Source organism: Engystomops pustulosus, chromosome 6 (assembly GCF_040894005.1).
Source record: "Engystomops pustulosus chromosome 6, aEngPut4.maternal, whole genome shotgun sequence".
In the NCBI taxonomy this organism is placed as follows: Eukaryota; Metazoa; Chordata; class Amphibia; order Anura; family Leptodactylidae; genus Engystomops; species Engystomops pustulosus.
Window position 1 is genome coordinate 152,147,532 of NC_092416.1, and position 16,111 is coordinate 152,163,642.

General features: G+C 41.3%; 1 protein-coding gene across 1 annotated transcript in view; it reads right to left on the reverse strand.

The window, feature by feature from the left end:
- Positions 1 to 481: 481 nt before the first annotated feature.
- DUSP3 (dual specificity phosphatase 3) overlaps positions 482 to 16,111 on the reverse strand; it is a 41,356-nt gene continuing 25,726 nt past the window's right edge. The window contains exon 3 of the mRNA XM_072111813.1: positions 482 to 4,134. Coding sequence (XP_071967914.1) covers positions 3,929 to 4,134 — 206 coding nt within the window. The 3' untranslated portion in view covers positions 482 to 3,928. The remainder of the gene's footprint in view (positions 4,135 to 16,111) is intronic.

The following is a 16,111-nucleotide window of genomic DNA, read 5'->3' on the forward strand; positions in this document are numbered from 1 at the left end:
CCAAAGACCAAACCCTGGGGCTACACAGAGGACTCTGTCAGGGTGCAAGGTAAGTTATAACACATAATTATATTGTGAAGCAAATGCTTAGAGAAGGCAGAAAGCCATATTTGCAATGCAGCTGTATTGGGCTTTGGAAACCAGTCTTTAGTGAAAATGACGTCCCTGGTGACAGGTTCCCTTTAAATTGTTTTCGGAAACATGACCATGCCTTGCCATTGTATCCCTCCTTCTAAAATCAACTCTTAAAATTGTGCTATTAAGTCACACAGTGGTAGGGGAGGGTAGGGGGGGAGGGCACTTTCAGAATGTAACAGGCTGTGAATCTGCAGCATGTTATGTATGTTATTTCATTAACATAAAATATAAGATTACCACAGTCATGGTGCCTGGATCTATGAGTAAGTGTCCCTGGTTTATCATGATGGATTTTGATGGTAGATTTCCTTTAAGTGAGTCATAAAGAAATGGCACATACTACTTGTCATTGGTTATTGGTTATTTATTGACACAAAACACGTAGGTGGACATACACAGGCAGGTGTGGGACATTTCATTGCATATAAACCATTGGATTCACCTTTACCTATATATGCTGAAAATCTGTAGGCACCCGTTTTATAAATGAAATACAATTAAAAAAAAAAAGACAGGTTACAGCCATCAAGATAAGACAATTACAAAATGAATACAATTACTGCAAAAAGGTTATAAGAAGTCTATGTATCAAAACAATGCGGAACGCGGTTTCCCAGGCCGTCCGGTTATTCCTCATTTTCCAGGGTGTGAGTGGTTGATTATAGACTTGCATTGTGCAAGCACTGAGGTAAGAAATATACTGTGCAAAGGTGCGGCCAGCCCTCATATACTGGGGACTTACATAGAGAAATAATCAATGGCCATCTATCAAAAGCATCCAGTCATCCGCTAGCCAATGGGCATCAAACTAAGGAAAGCCAGAAATAGAAGAATTCAGAAACTTTGCTTGCTAGTCACAAGTGTCCTCTGGGTGGTGCCATCATGTGTAGTGCCTTGTGCTGTTTGCACTAGATGCTCCACATCCCTCCCCCCTACTCTTGAGTGACAACTCTATTATCCAATCAAAACTGCTCCAGCTTTGTCTAGAAGGGAACCAGTTACTAGGAATGTGATATTAAGCTGGTGACAAGTTCCAATAGCCTGTGCTATGCTGATTTAAAAAACGCCTTTGTCAGCATTCTGAATCATTTCACTGCTTTATATAAGTTTAATTCACATTACCTGGCTGCCTGTCAGCAGCATGTGGTGAATCCTCAGGGAGAGGGCAGCTGCAGCCTGTGTCAGTCAGGCAGGTGACAGAGGGGGTTGGTATGGAGGAGAGGAAGAATGCACGAGGAGACACAGGATGCAGCTGCCCCTCCCCCAGGACTCACCACGCACTGCTGGCAGGGAGCCAAGTAATGTGAAATTATTCAAATTGCTGATAAAGGCATTTTGAAAATCAGCATAGCATAGGCTATTTAAAAACTGACACCAACTAAAAATGACATCCCTGCTGTGATGGGAGGTTCCCATCACACAGTTATTATTACTTATCGTTTTACAAGCTGACACCAAAATCTATTTTTGGATCCATTATCACTTATGTTTTAGGACTTGGTTGATACAACCATGGCAAGAGGAGACCGTTTTTGCTTATTGTATCGAGCAGGTGGTAGTAAACTCCTACTGAATGACTTTCCACGTTTCTCTATTTTTTTCTCTATTAAAACTACAAAGAAAACTTTGTATACCGTAACTTATAAATGAGGTTCTACATTGTGTAATCCGCTTCTATAGGCCAAGTATACTCTAGGCTTATAACTCAGAACAGTAGTTGTACTCTGGAGATAATCTTTTAAACAACAAAAATAAAAAAATCTTTAATTTTTTTTTAACATTACAACAAATATTGTATCTTAATTACCAAAGGTCAATAGAATAAATTGATTTTTAAAAAAAACTTAAAATACAAAGACAAGAAATGTACAAAAATCACAGTAAAACTAAGAAATATAAATTCTAAAATCTCTGAAACAAGAGGCATAAGATTAGGAGTACGTGACACAGGAGGGGATAAGGTGGAATTTTTGATGGTCACTAAGGTCTTAAAAAAAAACTTTCCATAAATGAAAATTACAGAAGAAAATATGTACATTTGAACTGTGGATTTTGGACGAGATTTTCCTCCTGGAAAATTCATACCAAAATGCTCCTCCCATCGTTGGGAGGTGTCAGTTTTGTTTGATCTGAGCGGATCTTTTTCATTGTTGTTGAAAAAACATAAGTGCTACAGGTTAAAATCCTGTATGAGGCAGATTTCAGGACTGTGAGGCATCACTTATCTTATTTGGATGTGTGAGTGTACCAAAAACTAGACAGAAGCTGACTGAGAATACATCAATGCTTAGGAGTCACAGCAGCTAGGTCTCCATTCACCACATCCTGCAGGTGAGAAAACTACTAGAAAATGAAAAATACAAGTTTTATATAATGGGCGGAAATACTGGTATTTCTCATGTAAACAGAATGTACTACTGACGTCTTCAAGGTTTCTGAAAGGTTGGGTAACCTTTAGATAAAAAACATATGTTTCATATAAAAGCCCTTTTATTATGTTTTTACAACTTTTATGTTTTTGCTGCACTACTTGCTCCGTATGATCCAGACATTTAGTATCAGAGGATCTAAATACTTCTGTAGCTTAATGTGTACATTGTAATTTAGTGTGTGGACAGAGATTTTGATCTGCTCCTTATTGTTTTAATATACAACTTGTGGGATTAATCCCTTGAAAGGAATCTGTCAGCAGTTTTGACCATGCAAAGCTACAGACAATGTTAGGTAGTGTCCCAGGAGATCTGTGTAACCTTACCTTTATATATGTTGTTATAAGTGTCAGGACTGTGAAAAGTGAGGTTATAATCCAGCTCTGCGGCTCCTGTAAGTGCTCTGGGTGGGTCTATCAGCCTGAAGAGCTTTCTGCTCCCTGTACTGTGCTGGACCACAGCCCCTCCCCTCTGCTAGGAGTAGGAGCTGTATCAGGATCTTGGTTGGATATTTACAGCAGTCACTCAGAGGAGAGGGGAGGGGCAGTGCAACCGATTATTACAAAGAGCAGAAAGCCCTTCAGGCTGAAAGATCCTCCTTAAAGACTTATTAAACCTGGATTAAAAATTCACTTTTCATAGTCCTTCTGTTGCTTACTACTCACACAAAGGGTAAGGTTAAAAGGTTCTCCAGGCTATACCTAGCACTGTCAGCAGTTTCTTATGGTCAAAACTGATGACCGATTCCCTTTAACATAAACACCATAAACTGCTTTGATACATAGACCCAAAAATATCATCGTAAAAAGGTACAAGTAGAACATAAAAGGCAAACGTCGATAGTTATATGACAGTGAGCAAAAAGTGTCAGAAGGCAATGGGTCATGCTGATCACAATGAAACAGACTGGGGATGGATTGCTCCTCAGGCATGGGGGCTGTTTATACAGATTTTTTTGGTTCTAACAAATATCACACTTTAAAAAATAAACCAAATCAAAAATGGTTTGTTTTAACTCTAAAAAAGTAAAGCCTAAAATATTTGGCAGCTCAACTATGTCGGGAACATTGAACCACTGGGAGATCCCTTCCTGGGTATGTTTGTTGCTTTTAGAACGAAACCCACCTCGTACCCACATCAGTGAAGGCATCCATTTTATAAGCCGGGCTATAAATACACTAGGAACTAGTCACACCAGCGAGCCATGAGGTGCCTAATGCCTCACAATGGCTTTGGAACTATAACAGAATAGCAACAAAAATGGCTGCCTACATGGTGTTTAGAGGACAGTTTCACATTGAAATCCCTGCTGTGGGAACACATTGTACTTGTAGGTTAAATGCTATAGCTCGGAGCTACGATCAACACTTGAGTTTGCCCTCTGACGCCAGTTTTTCATTAAGCTGGCATAGCTGCTTCAGGAAACCATCATTGGGGCCAATCTCCCTCTTCTGCCTCACTGTAGCAACCGCGGTCTTGACGTCCATCTTGTGACGCAGCATGAGGTAAGCAATGACCAACGTGGGGGAGCGGCTGTAACCCTCTCGGCAGTGGACAAAGACGCGACCTGAAAGAAGAGGACACAAAAGTCTATGAGAATTTCGGCTAAATTTCAGACCACACAGCTAAAATAACAAGGCAGTGACTTCAGAACATTTCCGTGACCATTCGTGACTGGCCCAGCACGAGCCTGAATCTAAACCCAATTTAGCATCTCTGGAGAGACTTGAAAATGGCTTCCACCAACGTTCACCATCCAAACTAAGGGAACTGGAGAGGATCTGCAAGGAAGAGGATCCCCATATCCAAGTGTGAGAAACTTGTAGCATCTTCCCAAGAAAACTCCTGGCTGTACCAGCTCCAAAGCTGCCTCTATTCAATACTGAGCAAAGGGGCTGAATACTTATGACCGTTTGATATTTCAATTTTTGTTGTATCTGTTCTCTAGTATCTGACACATAGGAAAAGAGAGATGATGAGATCCATGAGATGGGTATAAAACACAATGACACTCTCTCTACTAACTCACCGATAACACACACACAGTCAGCTCTGCTATATGCCCCCCTCCCCTGGATAAAGACCTTATCTGCCTGTAGCTTGTAGAGAAAGTCTCTGCCTGGTGCCGGTTGCAGGAAGTGCCTGTGCTGATCCTGTAATAATAATCTGACCATAGTCAGAAGATTTACGGTTGGATTCAGTGGCAGCCAAATTGTAAAGACCAAATCTGATAGAGACAGGTTGCAATTAGATCTGTGAACTGCTGTATTTTTGTTAATAACAGTGACTAAGAGAATGTGTTATTTTGTTATCCTAAGTATACTTAAAAAATTTGTCTTCGTGGGAATACCCCTTTAATGTATTTCAGAATTTGAGATGGTTTTCTCCTCATATTCTCTGTATAGCATATATGATCCATCAGAGCAGCTAACCTCTACAGAGGAAAAGCAAACAAAAACATAAAGCAGTGTACAGCGAGAACATACACTGGACAATCCTGCCTAATCCACCTTTTTTGATTACTCTAGCAGTTCTATGATAAGTGCGTTATTTCCCCTCTGATCTGTAAGGGAGGAGCTTCACTACTGAGCATGAGCAAAAAGTGCATCTGAACGAAGAGCCTACGACATTTATAGGACATTCCATAATTTCCACAAATTCTAATTAAAAACATATTAAGCAGTGAACTAATTATATATTTATGTTTTATTATAATAATTTATCATATATTTTTGGAGTGGGTCCATTTATTCCTACGCAGACTCCACAGCCCTGTGTGCCACTGGCACATTGTAGCAGATCTAGAAAAATTATAATGCTTGAAATCTTGTGCAGACAGACGTCATTACGTCATGGGGAAGAACGATCACAGCCAGAATGCGGTGCACAAATGCCGGCGCTTGTAAAGGCTTCATATTTGTGATCGGTGCCAACACCCATTGCAGATGTTAAAGGTTGGTGTTTGATGCAATATTCAGCAAACACCTGGTCTGTATGAAAAGGGCTCAAACCATAAGCCCTCTCCATACACACTGGATTGGAGTTCTTGGGCAGTCGTGCCGGTTCTGGGCAGTGAAGACACTGCTGAGCACCGGCTTCTGCTGGGCGCCACGTCCTTCAATCTTCTTCCAATCCACCGCCATAGAAAGTTGCCGCATCAGAAGAAATACCCTCAGAGCCCCAATTCGGCAGTCACTAAGGGCTAAGCAAATATTTTGGAATATATACGATGCCTCCAACACCTGCATTTCAATAAGCTGAACTGGCACAGCAAGTTCTAACTCGTCTCGATATCAGAAAATGAATCCACACTCCAGAGTCAGATTCCCAAACGGAAAACATCGCTGGGATGTGCCTGCCACTTGCAACCGCAGCAATAAACAGCAAGTAAATTGACCTGTCAAGCCTGGAATTTAATTATTGCTGATGTTCACACTTTGCAGAGGGGAAAATACAAGTACTGTAAAAAGAAAAAGAAAAAAAACATATCGGGGACATCATTTTTTTGGCAATGAAGATGACTGCTTACGGTCGTCTCCGTAGCTGAATTGTGCGTTTCATATAAATGTTGTCATTTTGTTAATGTTTATTTAATGTGACAATTACTTTTCCATTTTGGAGGCCGTAACGACTCTCGCAGTGACATTTGGCAAGTCCATAAACAATCATTGAACTATGGTTGTTATGGAGAACATACACATGAAAAAGATGGAATTAATTGTACTTCTGGGGAAATCTCTTGCTGAGATAATTTAGTTGATATTGTAAAGTCATTTTTCCAATCGATGATGATCGCCAAACTATGCATATCATATATATACATAACACTTCTTAGCCAAGAAAAATAACACAGTGCAAAATACCTCCCCAGGGGCACCAAATACCAGAACCCTGCACAAATACTTCTTTAGAAGTACAATTTCAATACAGGTGTGTGGCTCCCATAATACCCCTCAGCAGCAAATACAATAGTAAATAACGAAGGAGAGACGGGTCACTCACCACAACGTGAAGGTTTATTTCAGCCGGTTGGATCAGGTAGAGAGGTACCGGACACACCACAAACGACGGACCGTTTCGCGCTAGGAGCGCTTTTTCAGGTCACAGACCTGAAAAAGCGCTCCTAGCGCGAAACGGTCCTGGGAAAGTTTAGCTGGATGTATGTACTGATTTTGAGATACAAGGATTGGTTTTACATATTTTGTGAGTATAGTTAAAGACTGTAATACTTTATTACCTACTGGTCTTCACTATGTGGTCGGTTTAAGACTCCTGGATTGACTCCTAATTTTGGGTGAAGCATGGACGGATGCTTTGAATATCTGGGATTGTGAACAGAACCATCTGTATTGACTCTTATTTCCATTGGAAAAGAAGTGTTGGGGTTTTTTTTGTAATCTTTTTGAAATATTTTCCCTGCTTTATACATCTGCAAGTCATGACCTATGAGATTTCTATTGTCTGTTTATCAGCTATTCAGAATGGCTGATCTGTGGGGGTGGTGTATGTCCCCAACCAATCTGATATTGTGGAGCAAATCCTTAAGAAAAAAAGCTACAGTTTTTTGGTAGTAAGATAGGCGCTGTTTCTATGTATTTCAATGGACTCACATACACGGCTTTCGTTTCCATTATCCTATGACTGCTCAAGCTGCTAATTTTGGTCAAAAGTTATTCCAAAAGTGGAAACCCTGGTGGTAGAATTTCCTGGCTGGTCAGCAGGTCATTTCCACAGATTGACCCCAAATCAATTCAGGGTGCAACCAGTCGATGCGGTTTCAGTACCAAAGATAGCATAGGCTGTTTCTCTAATTTTTAAAACCAAAAAAGTATGCAAAAACCAATGTAAATATAACCACAGTAATATCATCTCTATTCTATTAACCCACATGAATTGCACCTTACTTTGTGGTTCACAACTTCTGCCTTATTTTATCTCCGCTCCACTCGAGGGAAAAGTTAGAAGCTTCTGTCTTCCAGTTGGCTCCCTTGAAGTGACGCCTATTGATCATTATATGCGTCGAGCTCTCATTTCACTGTAGATAATTCACAAGTCAAACTATTCCAACAAAACTTTACAGAGAGTACATCACAAACCGCGTCGCTATCATTTATATGCAGCCGATGTTCAGCCGTACTGATAAAACTCCAAAAATTGCCCCATTTAATAAAATGGATCCTACATAGGTTATAAGCTTCAAACTGAAGACTCAAGTCTATAATAGGATTCTAACAAGAGTCAAAGGCAGCGAGAGGAAGAGACGAGTGTGGAAAATGCAAATGCTCCGTCGCGTAAACGCTCCTAATGTATGCCTGCTCTGCAAATGATCCAGGACCCCGCTGCAATCTCCGCTATGCCAACACGACGTAATGAGGCAGGGTGACACATTCCTCTCTATGCAGATTTACCCTCTGAAGTTGTCTTTTAGAAAGGTTAGAATCTTCTCAGTTCAGTTTTATCTCATTAAATAGCGACAGAAAAAAAAAAACTTCCGAAATCGGATAATTCAAAGCAAAATGCTACCTACCGGTGCACATAGCTCTACCCAGATAGTGCCCACGCCTGCAGAGAGAGAAAGATATTGAAGTCTCCATCTACAGTATGTGCTGAAGTTATACTCTGGAAAGTAATGGACACGTGACACATGGTGACAACTATTCCTGATCTGTGGTCATCCCAATTCCCACAAGGCACAGCATGGTAGATGAAATCTCGAAACATTAGATGCAAATAAGTCTCATACTAATTGGCTTGGTTTACATCTGAAAATTGTTATACAATTCTGCTATCACAACTTAAGTCATGTCCACTTTTATGAACTGAAGCCCCAGTAAGACATACCCCTAACAAAAAATTGGCTAGATGTCAAAAGTCATCAAATTTTACAATAATACATAAAGAAGTATTAACGTAAATAATGTCATAAAAAATGATCAGTCCATCAATTGCAACCAATTAATTACTACATTATACAGTGTTGATCCAAAGGAATCCAAAAAAGACAAATCTCTCTTAATTGTAAAAACAATTAGGAGTACCCACACCTCTCTAGCAAGTCTCAAAAGCAAGGTACCGGCTTATAAAACTTAACTTTAACTATTTGCATTTAAAGGACACCTGTCATCAGGTCTGTGTCACTAGTCCTGTCACCTCTACCTGTTGGAGCAGCTCACAAGGATCCATCCCAGCCTTTATCTAGTTATTTCATACATTATTCATTGTAAAATCATCTATTCTTTATCATGTAAATGAGGCTGGTCACATGGTCAGAGGCAGTGATGTCACCCCTCCCCTCTCCTCCCCCTGCTCATGTCTGTGTGTAATGTATAGTAAAGCATGGCTAGTGTGTGTCCTGCATCTGCTGACATGCTGCATCCTCCTAATATACAGGTGAGAGACACAGACATCAGGTACACATGAATCTGACATGTTCTGCTGTAACATGGAGCTGCTGTATCTCTCCTAAACACACACACATGCACACACAGGCTGCAGGGGGCGTGGCCACCAGCACCAGGAAGCACATCATTATACAGCCTCACATCATTATACAGGCTGTCAGTCATGCACTGGGGGTGTGGCTGTGCCTCCCACTCATGAATAGAGTGGACAGCTTGAATATGCTAATGACTCATTGGACATCTCACAGGTCATTTGCATACAGCTTTAGGACCTCATTGCTTAGGTTTACAGGCATGTAGAGGGACAATGAAGGGATAGAGGCAATGCTCTCTAATGGCAGTTTATGAAAATATATTTAGTTTAGGGGGGTTATTTTGTATGACGGGTTCTCTTTAAATTCTATTCTGATGAATTAATGGAACGGGTGAAGAAACGCATAGGGAAGGGAAGCACATATGGTTTATGCAAATAGGGCAATCCAGTGCACATGGTCATGGACAACATGTGCACTGTCCTTGTCAGGGTGGGAGCTTGATGGGATCATAGGGACAATTTATGACCAGGGTAATTTTATGACCACAGGACCCCTCTTGGTTCTCGACCATGACTATAGATCCTGAGGCTCAACATCTGACTGACTATGTAAGACTGCTCCTTTTTAACTACCATTCTTTGAGTAAGGTTTTGGTTTGATATTGACAGTTTCAGTAGGTGGCAAGAACAGAATTTTAGTGCAAATAGTAAAAGTTAAGTTGATAGAAAGGAAGGAAAAAACCCTGCAAGTCTGATGCCAATTGGCCCAAAGTAGGGAAAAATTAATGATCAACCCCTAACATGGCAGTCAGAATAACTCCCTGGATCAACAGACACTAAATACATCAAATATGGCATGTTATTATTACGCTCCAAAATAATTCGAATGGCTGGGGGTCTCCTCGCAGCACTATATCTGGGGATAGAGGGGATGTTAATTTGAAAAGGTGTCCCTTTAGATCCTCCCTGGAACCTCCAGAGCTGGAGTAAATGATAGTAGCCATAAAGACTAGATAATTATCAGTCGGGATGCTGGTGAATGATGGTGGTGGAATCGGCCACATGAAGAATCCGACCCCAAACATATCCAACCTAACTGCACGATCATGGAGCCATTTGTAGGAGGGGGAAGAAAGAAACTAATACATTGAGTTTGTAGAAAATGACAAATAACTGGCCACATTCAGGAGATCATTCCGCGAAACTCATTTTTTTTACTGACTTAGGCTACATTCACACGATGTATGCCCGCTGTCGCCATACATCGGCGCTGTGGAGAGGAGCAGGGGATGAGTGCTGCTCACCCCCACCCCTCTCCATAGGGAGATACAGTGCATGTCCTATCTTTTCCCGTGCTACGGAGCGGTACGGTGCCGCACGTACAGGGCCGTGAGCCCATAGGAGTGTATGGGGGACGTATATCGGCCGTATAGACGTCCCCCATACATGTGTGTGAATGTAGCCTAAATCAGAGATTTGCCAAAAAGACAACTAAATTTTGAAAGCAGCTTCCAAGAATCACACATTTTTTAAAGGAATGCCGGCTGACATGGGCAACACTTTTCTCAAGTGGCCAGCTTTAGAGGGTGAGGCCTGGGGAGCAAAAGTCCTCTCACACTGGACTGGAAAAGCTTTAGAAACATTTGTCTGGGCATTCAGGCTTCTGGGCCATGAGCAACCATGAGTAGCCACCATTCCAATACAACCATTGTATAAAATGAGAGAGGTATCCAGGGGCAGCTCCCTTCTGGCATTTCTTCACTAGGTTCAGCATGATTGACGGCTATATACACTATTCGCTCAGCAGACCTGTCAATTAAATTGACCCAGGGATAAAGGTGTCAGAAGGCACCATCCACCAGGACAAATCTCGCCAACCCTGGCTGATTTTTAAATTATATTTTCTTAAAAATGCCAAAGCATTTCAGAGTAAAATATAGTTACATGGTTTGTCCAGTCAACATCCTCCTACTCCCACCTTTAAAGACAAAGCCATGGGGTTAGATCCCATGTCTGAAAGTATCCTGGCCTTTCGGGTGAGCACATGTCCATGCCCCGATTCCTGCCAACTAGTCTTGATCCAACAATCAGTATAATAAAAGAAGCTTTCTACAACTGAAAGGTTCTTGAAGTTTCCTTGCCTAATAGTTTTCAGCAAAGGTCCTGTCTTCTTGGCATGTGCTTGACTATGAATCTGTATTTTGCCCCATATCTAACCCTTATTCATTTGACTACAAATCTACGTGGTCTGTCCTAACCTTTGGCCTGTTTCTTGACTCTACTAAATCTCTGCCTGCCTAAACAATCTCTCTCCGATTCCTTTGCTCCTTGCACTACCATCTTTTGACCCACCTGCTGCCACCTGTACCTGAAGCTACCGCACTCGGAGAGGCCTTGTAACCTAGTTGTAGCAAAGTAGGATGAATACTAACATATTCATAACACATTTGAGAGCTTTCAGTCAAATCTATTAGGTGGAACAGGGGGACCACATCCCAATAGGTTTGGGTCACTGCGTAAAGAGGACCTGTTACCCAAATATTGGCTCAGGGAGCTGCTAACTTAACACTGGCTAGCTTGGTAGGGGTAGGGAGCTGCTTACTTTAGTAAGCAGCTCCCCGAGCCAATATTCGGATGACAAGTCCTCTTTAAAGGAGTTTTCCAGGAATTTTGCATTTTATAATTTTTATATTATTTCCCCACTCCTAGGATAAGTGAATGGTATCAGATCAGAATGTGTCCAACAGCTTGACAGTGTTGATCTGGGGCAGTACTTTCCTCAGCACCATTTAAGTGAAGTGAGGAGAGATTCATTAATAAGTGCTTCATCGTTTTTAGAAAAAAAAAAGTAACTCCAGTAAAGAATTCCCGTACTCATGAATCTGGTTCTAGGTTATCTATAATCCAGTCTCTTCAGTATTAAACATCTGGAGCTGATGGCACTCTCCGCAGACTATGCCGCTCCACACTCCCAGCGACCATCTGACCAAGACATGGCACTTAGCTGTCCATTCATCACGCCAGTGTTATATATTGTGCTGGCACAACCTCTTCATTTTCCTTACAATAGCACATTATAAGCACGTACAGATGGCCGGGCAGATGGGGAAGACATTAGCCTTCATCCAGTGAAGTAGTAGCCAAAGGAAGTGATAAATGAAATCACACAGTTGACAAAGACAGTGAGGAGGTTAGAAATTGTAAAAATCTGTTCGTTTGGCCATTTATGAAAATGTTAATTTATAATACTGGGAAGGTGTAGTAGTAGTAGTAAAGGCTGAAATCCATTCCTTCTCCATATTTAGGTCATTCTAAAACCACAACTCGCCTATCCATAGGAAAGGCCAATGAAAGGGTTGTGTCCTATATTATATTTATCCCCTCATCATAGTATAGCATGATTGTTAGGCCCCCCCCCGTAAATCAGCAGAATGAGGGATCGCAAGTTCCCCTGGGCGACTCCATAGCATAGGGACTTATGGGTTTGGTCAGTGCTGTATGCCGATTCGAGAGTCCCATAGAAGTCAATGTAGCACAGCTCCCAGAGGTTCAGAGCAGATCAGCAAGACCAACTTATACAACCCTGCACTCATATGTTAATCCCTTATTCAATATTTTAAAGGACCCCTTTAATAGTTGACTGTTAGGGGTACAACAATTGCCACTTACCGTATTTTTCGGACTATAAAAGGCACCATCTTTAAATGCATGCTAAAACATCTAGGTTCATATATAAGGCTTACTGGATTATAAGGCGCACCTGACTATAAGGATGAATGACCAACAGGTGGCAGACCTGTGCACACTTCAAGGCAGCTGTTGTCTGTAAGTACGGTTCATATATAAGGCGCACCGGACTATAAGGCGCACCTTTGATTTCTGAGAAAATCAAAGGATTTTACGTGTGCCTTATAGTCCGAAAAATACGGTATATAAATGCGCTTTTTTCCCCCCACCATGGCCTGAGAAAATGTCCAAGAAGATCGCTCCATCTATAGTGATTCTGTATCTGGCTGCAGCTCTTCTTCACTTCAATGATAGTGGCACCTGCTATAAAGCTAGAGCCAATACTCTATGAAACTGACTCCTCTGAAACCAGGGTAACGATGTGTAAAAATGATCGACTCGGGGTGCCAGGGGTCCCCCACTGCCTGATTAATATTATTACGAACAGTATTGGGTCAAAAATCCTGTTCAAAGTAGGGTCCAGAAAACTGCTTAAAAATGTTATTTAAATGGACTTGGCAACTTTATCTCACTGAAGTTTAACTAAACTTTTCTTTACCTTCTATCTCTATTAATCGCTTAGGGATGGCAATGTGAATCCGACACACTTTCTTTACTTGAATCTATGGAAATTTAAGGCTTTAACAGGTTCCTGGCACACAGTTATAAATAAGGAGTTGACATTTCAGCCTCCCTGACTGTATACTTATGTTACAGAGAACACAGAGAAAAAAAAATTGCATCCAAGCTAGCAGAGGTGACTTGGTTTCTAAAATGTGATGTCTTGCTGAGGCATCATGAAACTAACAGATCATGTACTGCAAAGAGTTAGGTATATTAGTATGCCTAAAAGAAAAGTAAATGTGATACAAAGGTGGCGGAAACAAGGCTGGAAAGTTGTGTTTCCAATGGAGGTCATGTACAAACTAACAACAAATTCACCTCATTCATTAAATTGCCGTTATTCCAATAGTGTTCCCACAGAAACAATACAGTATATTGCACACATTTTTAGAAAAGCTGTGTTATATACTTTCTGAAATAAACTATATCAAACTTTACCTGGCTCCCTTCCAGAATCTTCAGCCGAGTCCCAGGAAAAAGGGGAAAGGCATTTCAAATCCCAAATGTTCAACTGCTCCTTTGAATATTTGCAAATTCGCATTACTATCCCCTCCCACATCCTCCCCCTCCCCCTGATGACGTCGGCTCTCCAAAGGAAGCTATTCACACACTTGCGCGGTGAGTCCTCTTCCTCCGGTATCCACAGTGAGGAGGCTCACCGCACCTTCGACTGGCAAGGAGCCAGGAAATTTTTTTTATTTCAAAAAGCATATAATGCCCAGCTTTTTAAAAACATGTGTGCAATATTCTGTGTTGTGTGGGTAGGAACCTTTCCAATGCTAAAAATAGCCCTCTGGTGATAGGTTCCCTTTAAACTTTAGGTTAGTTATCACCTGCCTTGGAATCCAGTAAACAATGCATATATTAATCACTGTAAATCCACACTACACAATGTACCTGCTCTGGATTCTGCTGGATCTGCAGTTCTGTACTCAGATAACCCATTAATTAAATGCGAGCAGATGGAGGCAGAGTAAAAAGGGACTGCTGTTTATCCATCCAAATGCTTTCTATATGTATATTTGTGCAGAATGGTTTGAAGATGTTTTGACTGGGATCTGATTATGTTACTGGATTAAGTCTACTACAGGTCATCTGAGGTCATCCCACCAAAATGTTTAAATCACAGCATAGTATATCAGTAAGCGACAAGGTTCATGATCCTATGGGGGGGGGGGGGGGATGGAGGAGGACTATGACTGTGATGAGGATATAGGTGATAATCTGGCTCTGCCTACACGATGAAGGTGGGGTTTATACTTTATTGCTACTTCAATGGCAGAACACTGACCCATAGCTAATCTGAAGGATTGTGTTCACTGTAAAATTGTGTAATAAAACACAGAAGACGTCTCCGACCTGATCACATGAGACTAGAGTGCCTTCTAAAGCTTGTTTGACAACTTGCATTTCAGTTCCCGAATTACAGCATCCCAACTTGTTATCCACGTAGAGATGTGACTCTCTTCTACTAACACTCCATTTGTTAATCTTGAGCAATATTCCCTGCACACATTTTATCTCTGTACAGTTTTTTGTTCCGAAAGCTATTATACAAATTTTCATGAAGTTATTTGGGCGTTAGTTATCACGTGTCGGTGTTTGATAGCCCTACCGAGCATCTGTCGCAGTCAGATACTTCAAGAGGCTCCGGTTTCTTGATGTATGTGGTGGGGCCCTGCGCAGCGATTATCTAGAAATAAACACAACCGGCCAGTTTCCACTTTGCCTGCTGCAGAGAGTGCGCAGGCGCGGGTACAGGAACGCCCCACACCGACCCACTCCACCTCGTCTGTGCCCACCCCCTGTCCGGCCCTTCCACTTCACCCTCCTACACGCCCCCCTTCCGTAAAGCTAACATTTGTGATTATTTCAGGGTTTCTACGCCACTGACGTGGCACAGTAGTCCTGATAGATATCCCCCATTGTGTCGCTATGTTATATGTGTGCCCAATAATTGAAAAACTTTAATCACAATTAATAAAAATCCAAGTTATTAAAATGACAGAGTAAAAGAACCCTTTATCTGTAAATGCTGGTGTCCATAAAACTCCAAAACCATAAAACCCTTTGTTAATCCATAATACACCGTGAATTTAGTAAGCAGCAGGGATATCTTCTCCTGCCGCACTATAAATCCCATCATAACCAGTTAGAATGACTTCTACACAAAACTTATAAGGGCGCAGACTGAAATTCAATTCTCCGCCACAGCTACATTTCATGGTTGACTGAGAACAGAGATGAAGGAATGCTAATTCTATAAATGTCTCCCTTCTCTGCCATCCGGACTTGGTGTGAACGCTCGGGAAATGAAAAGTGGAAAAAAATGGAAATCAATTCCCACGTTTTATATAGGATGCAGAGATATAGTTTATGGGTAGAAGTGATCCTGGCAGAGACATATAGGCAGCAGCTTGATACTGGCGGGAAATGAAGCATGGCACAGCGTTATGTCTCACCGTACAATAGGAAGAATATCTATTCGCTCTGGGCAGGAAAGGAGTTCGATATTTGACACATTTTTTTTATAAAATATCATTACTGGGTAACATGACTTGACCCTTATTTAGCAGATTGTAGGATGTATACGTTATTTCATTTGGCTATAACACCCCTTTTAAATATGTAAAATTCTTAAAAATTAAAAAAAAAAAAAAAAAAAAGTGAAAATGTCTGCCAGGGGTCATTTATGACCTCATGGGGGAAATATAGCTTTAAAGAAAAAATTCACACACTATATATACACTCACCGGCCA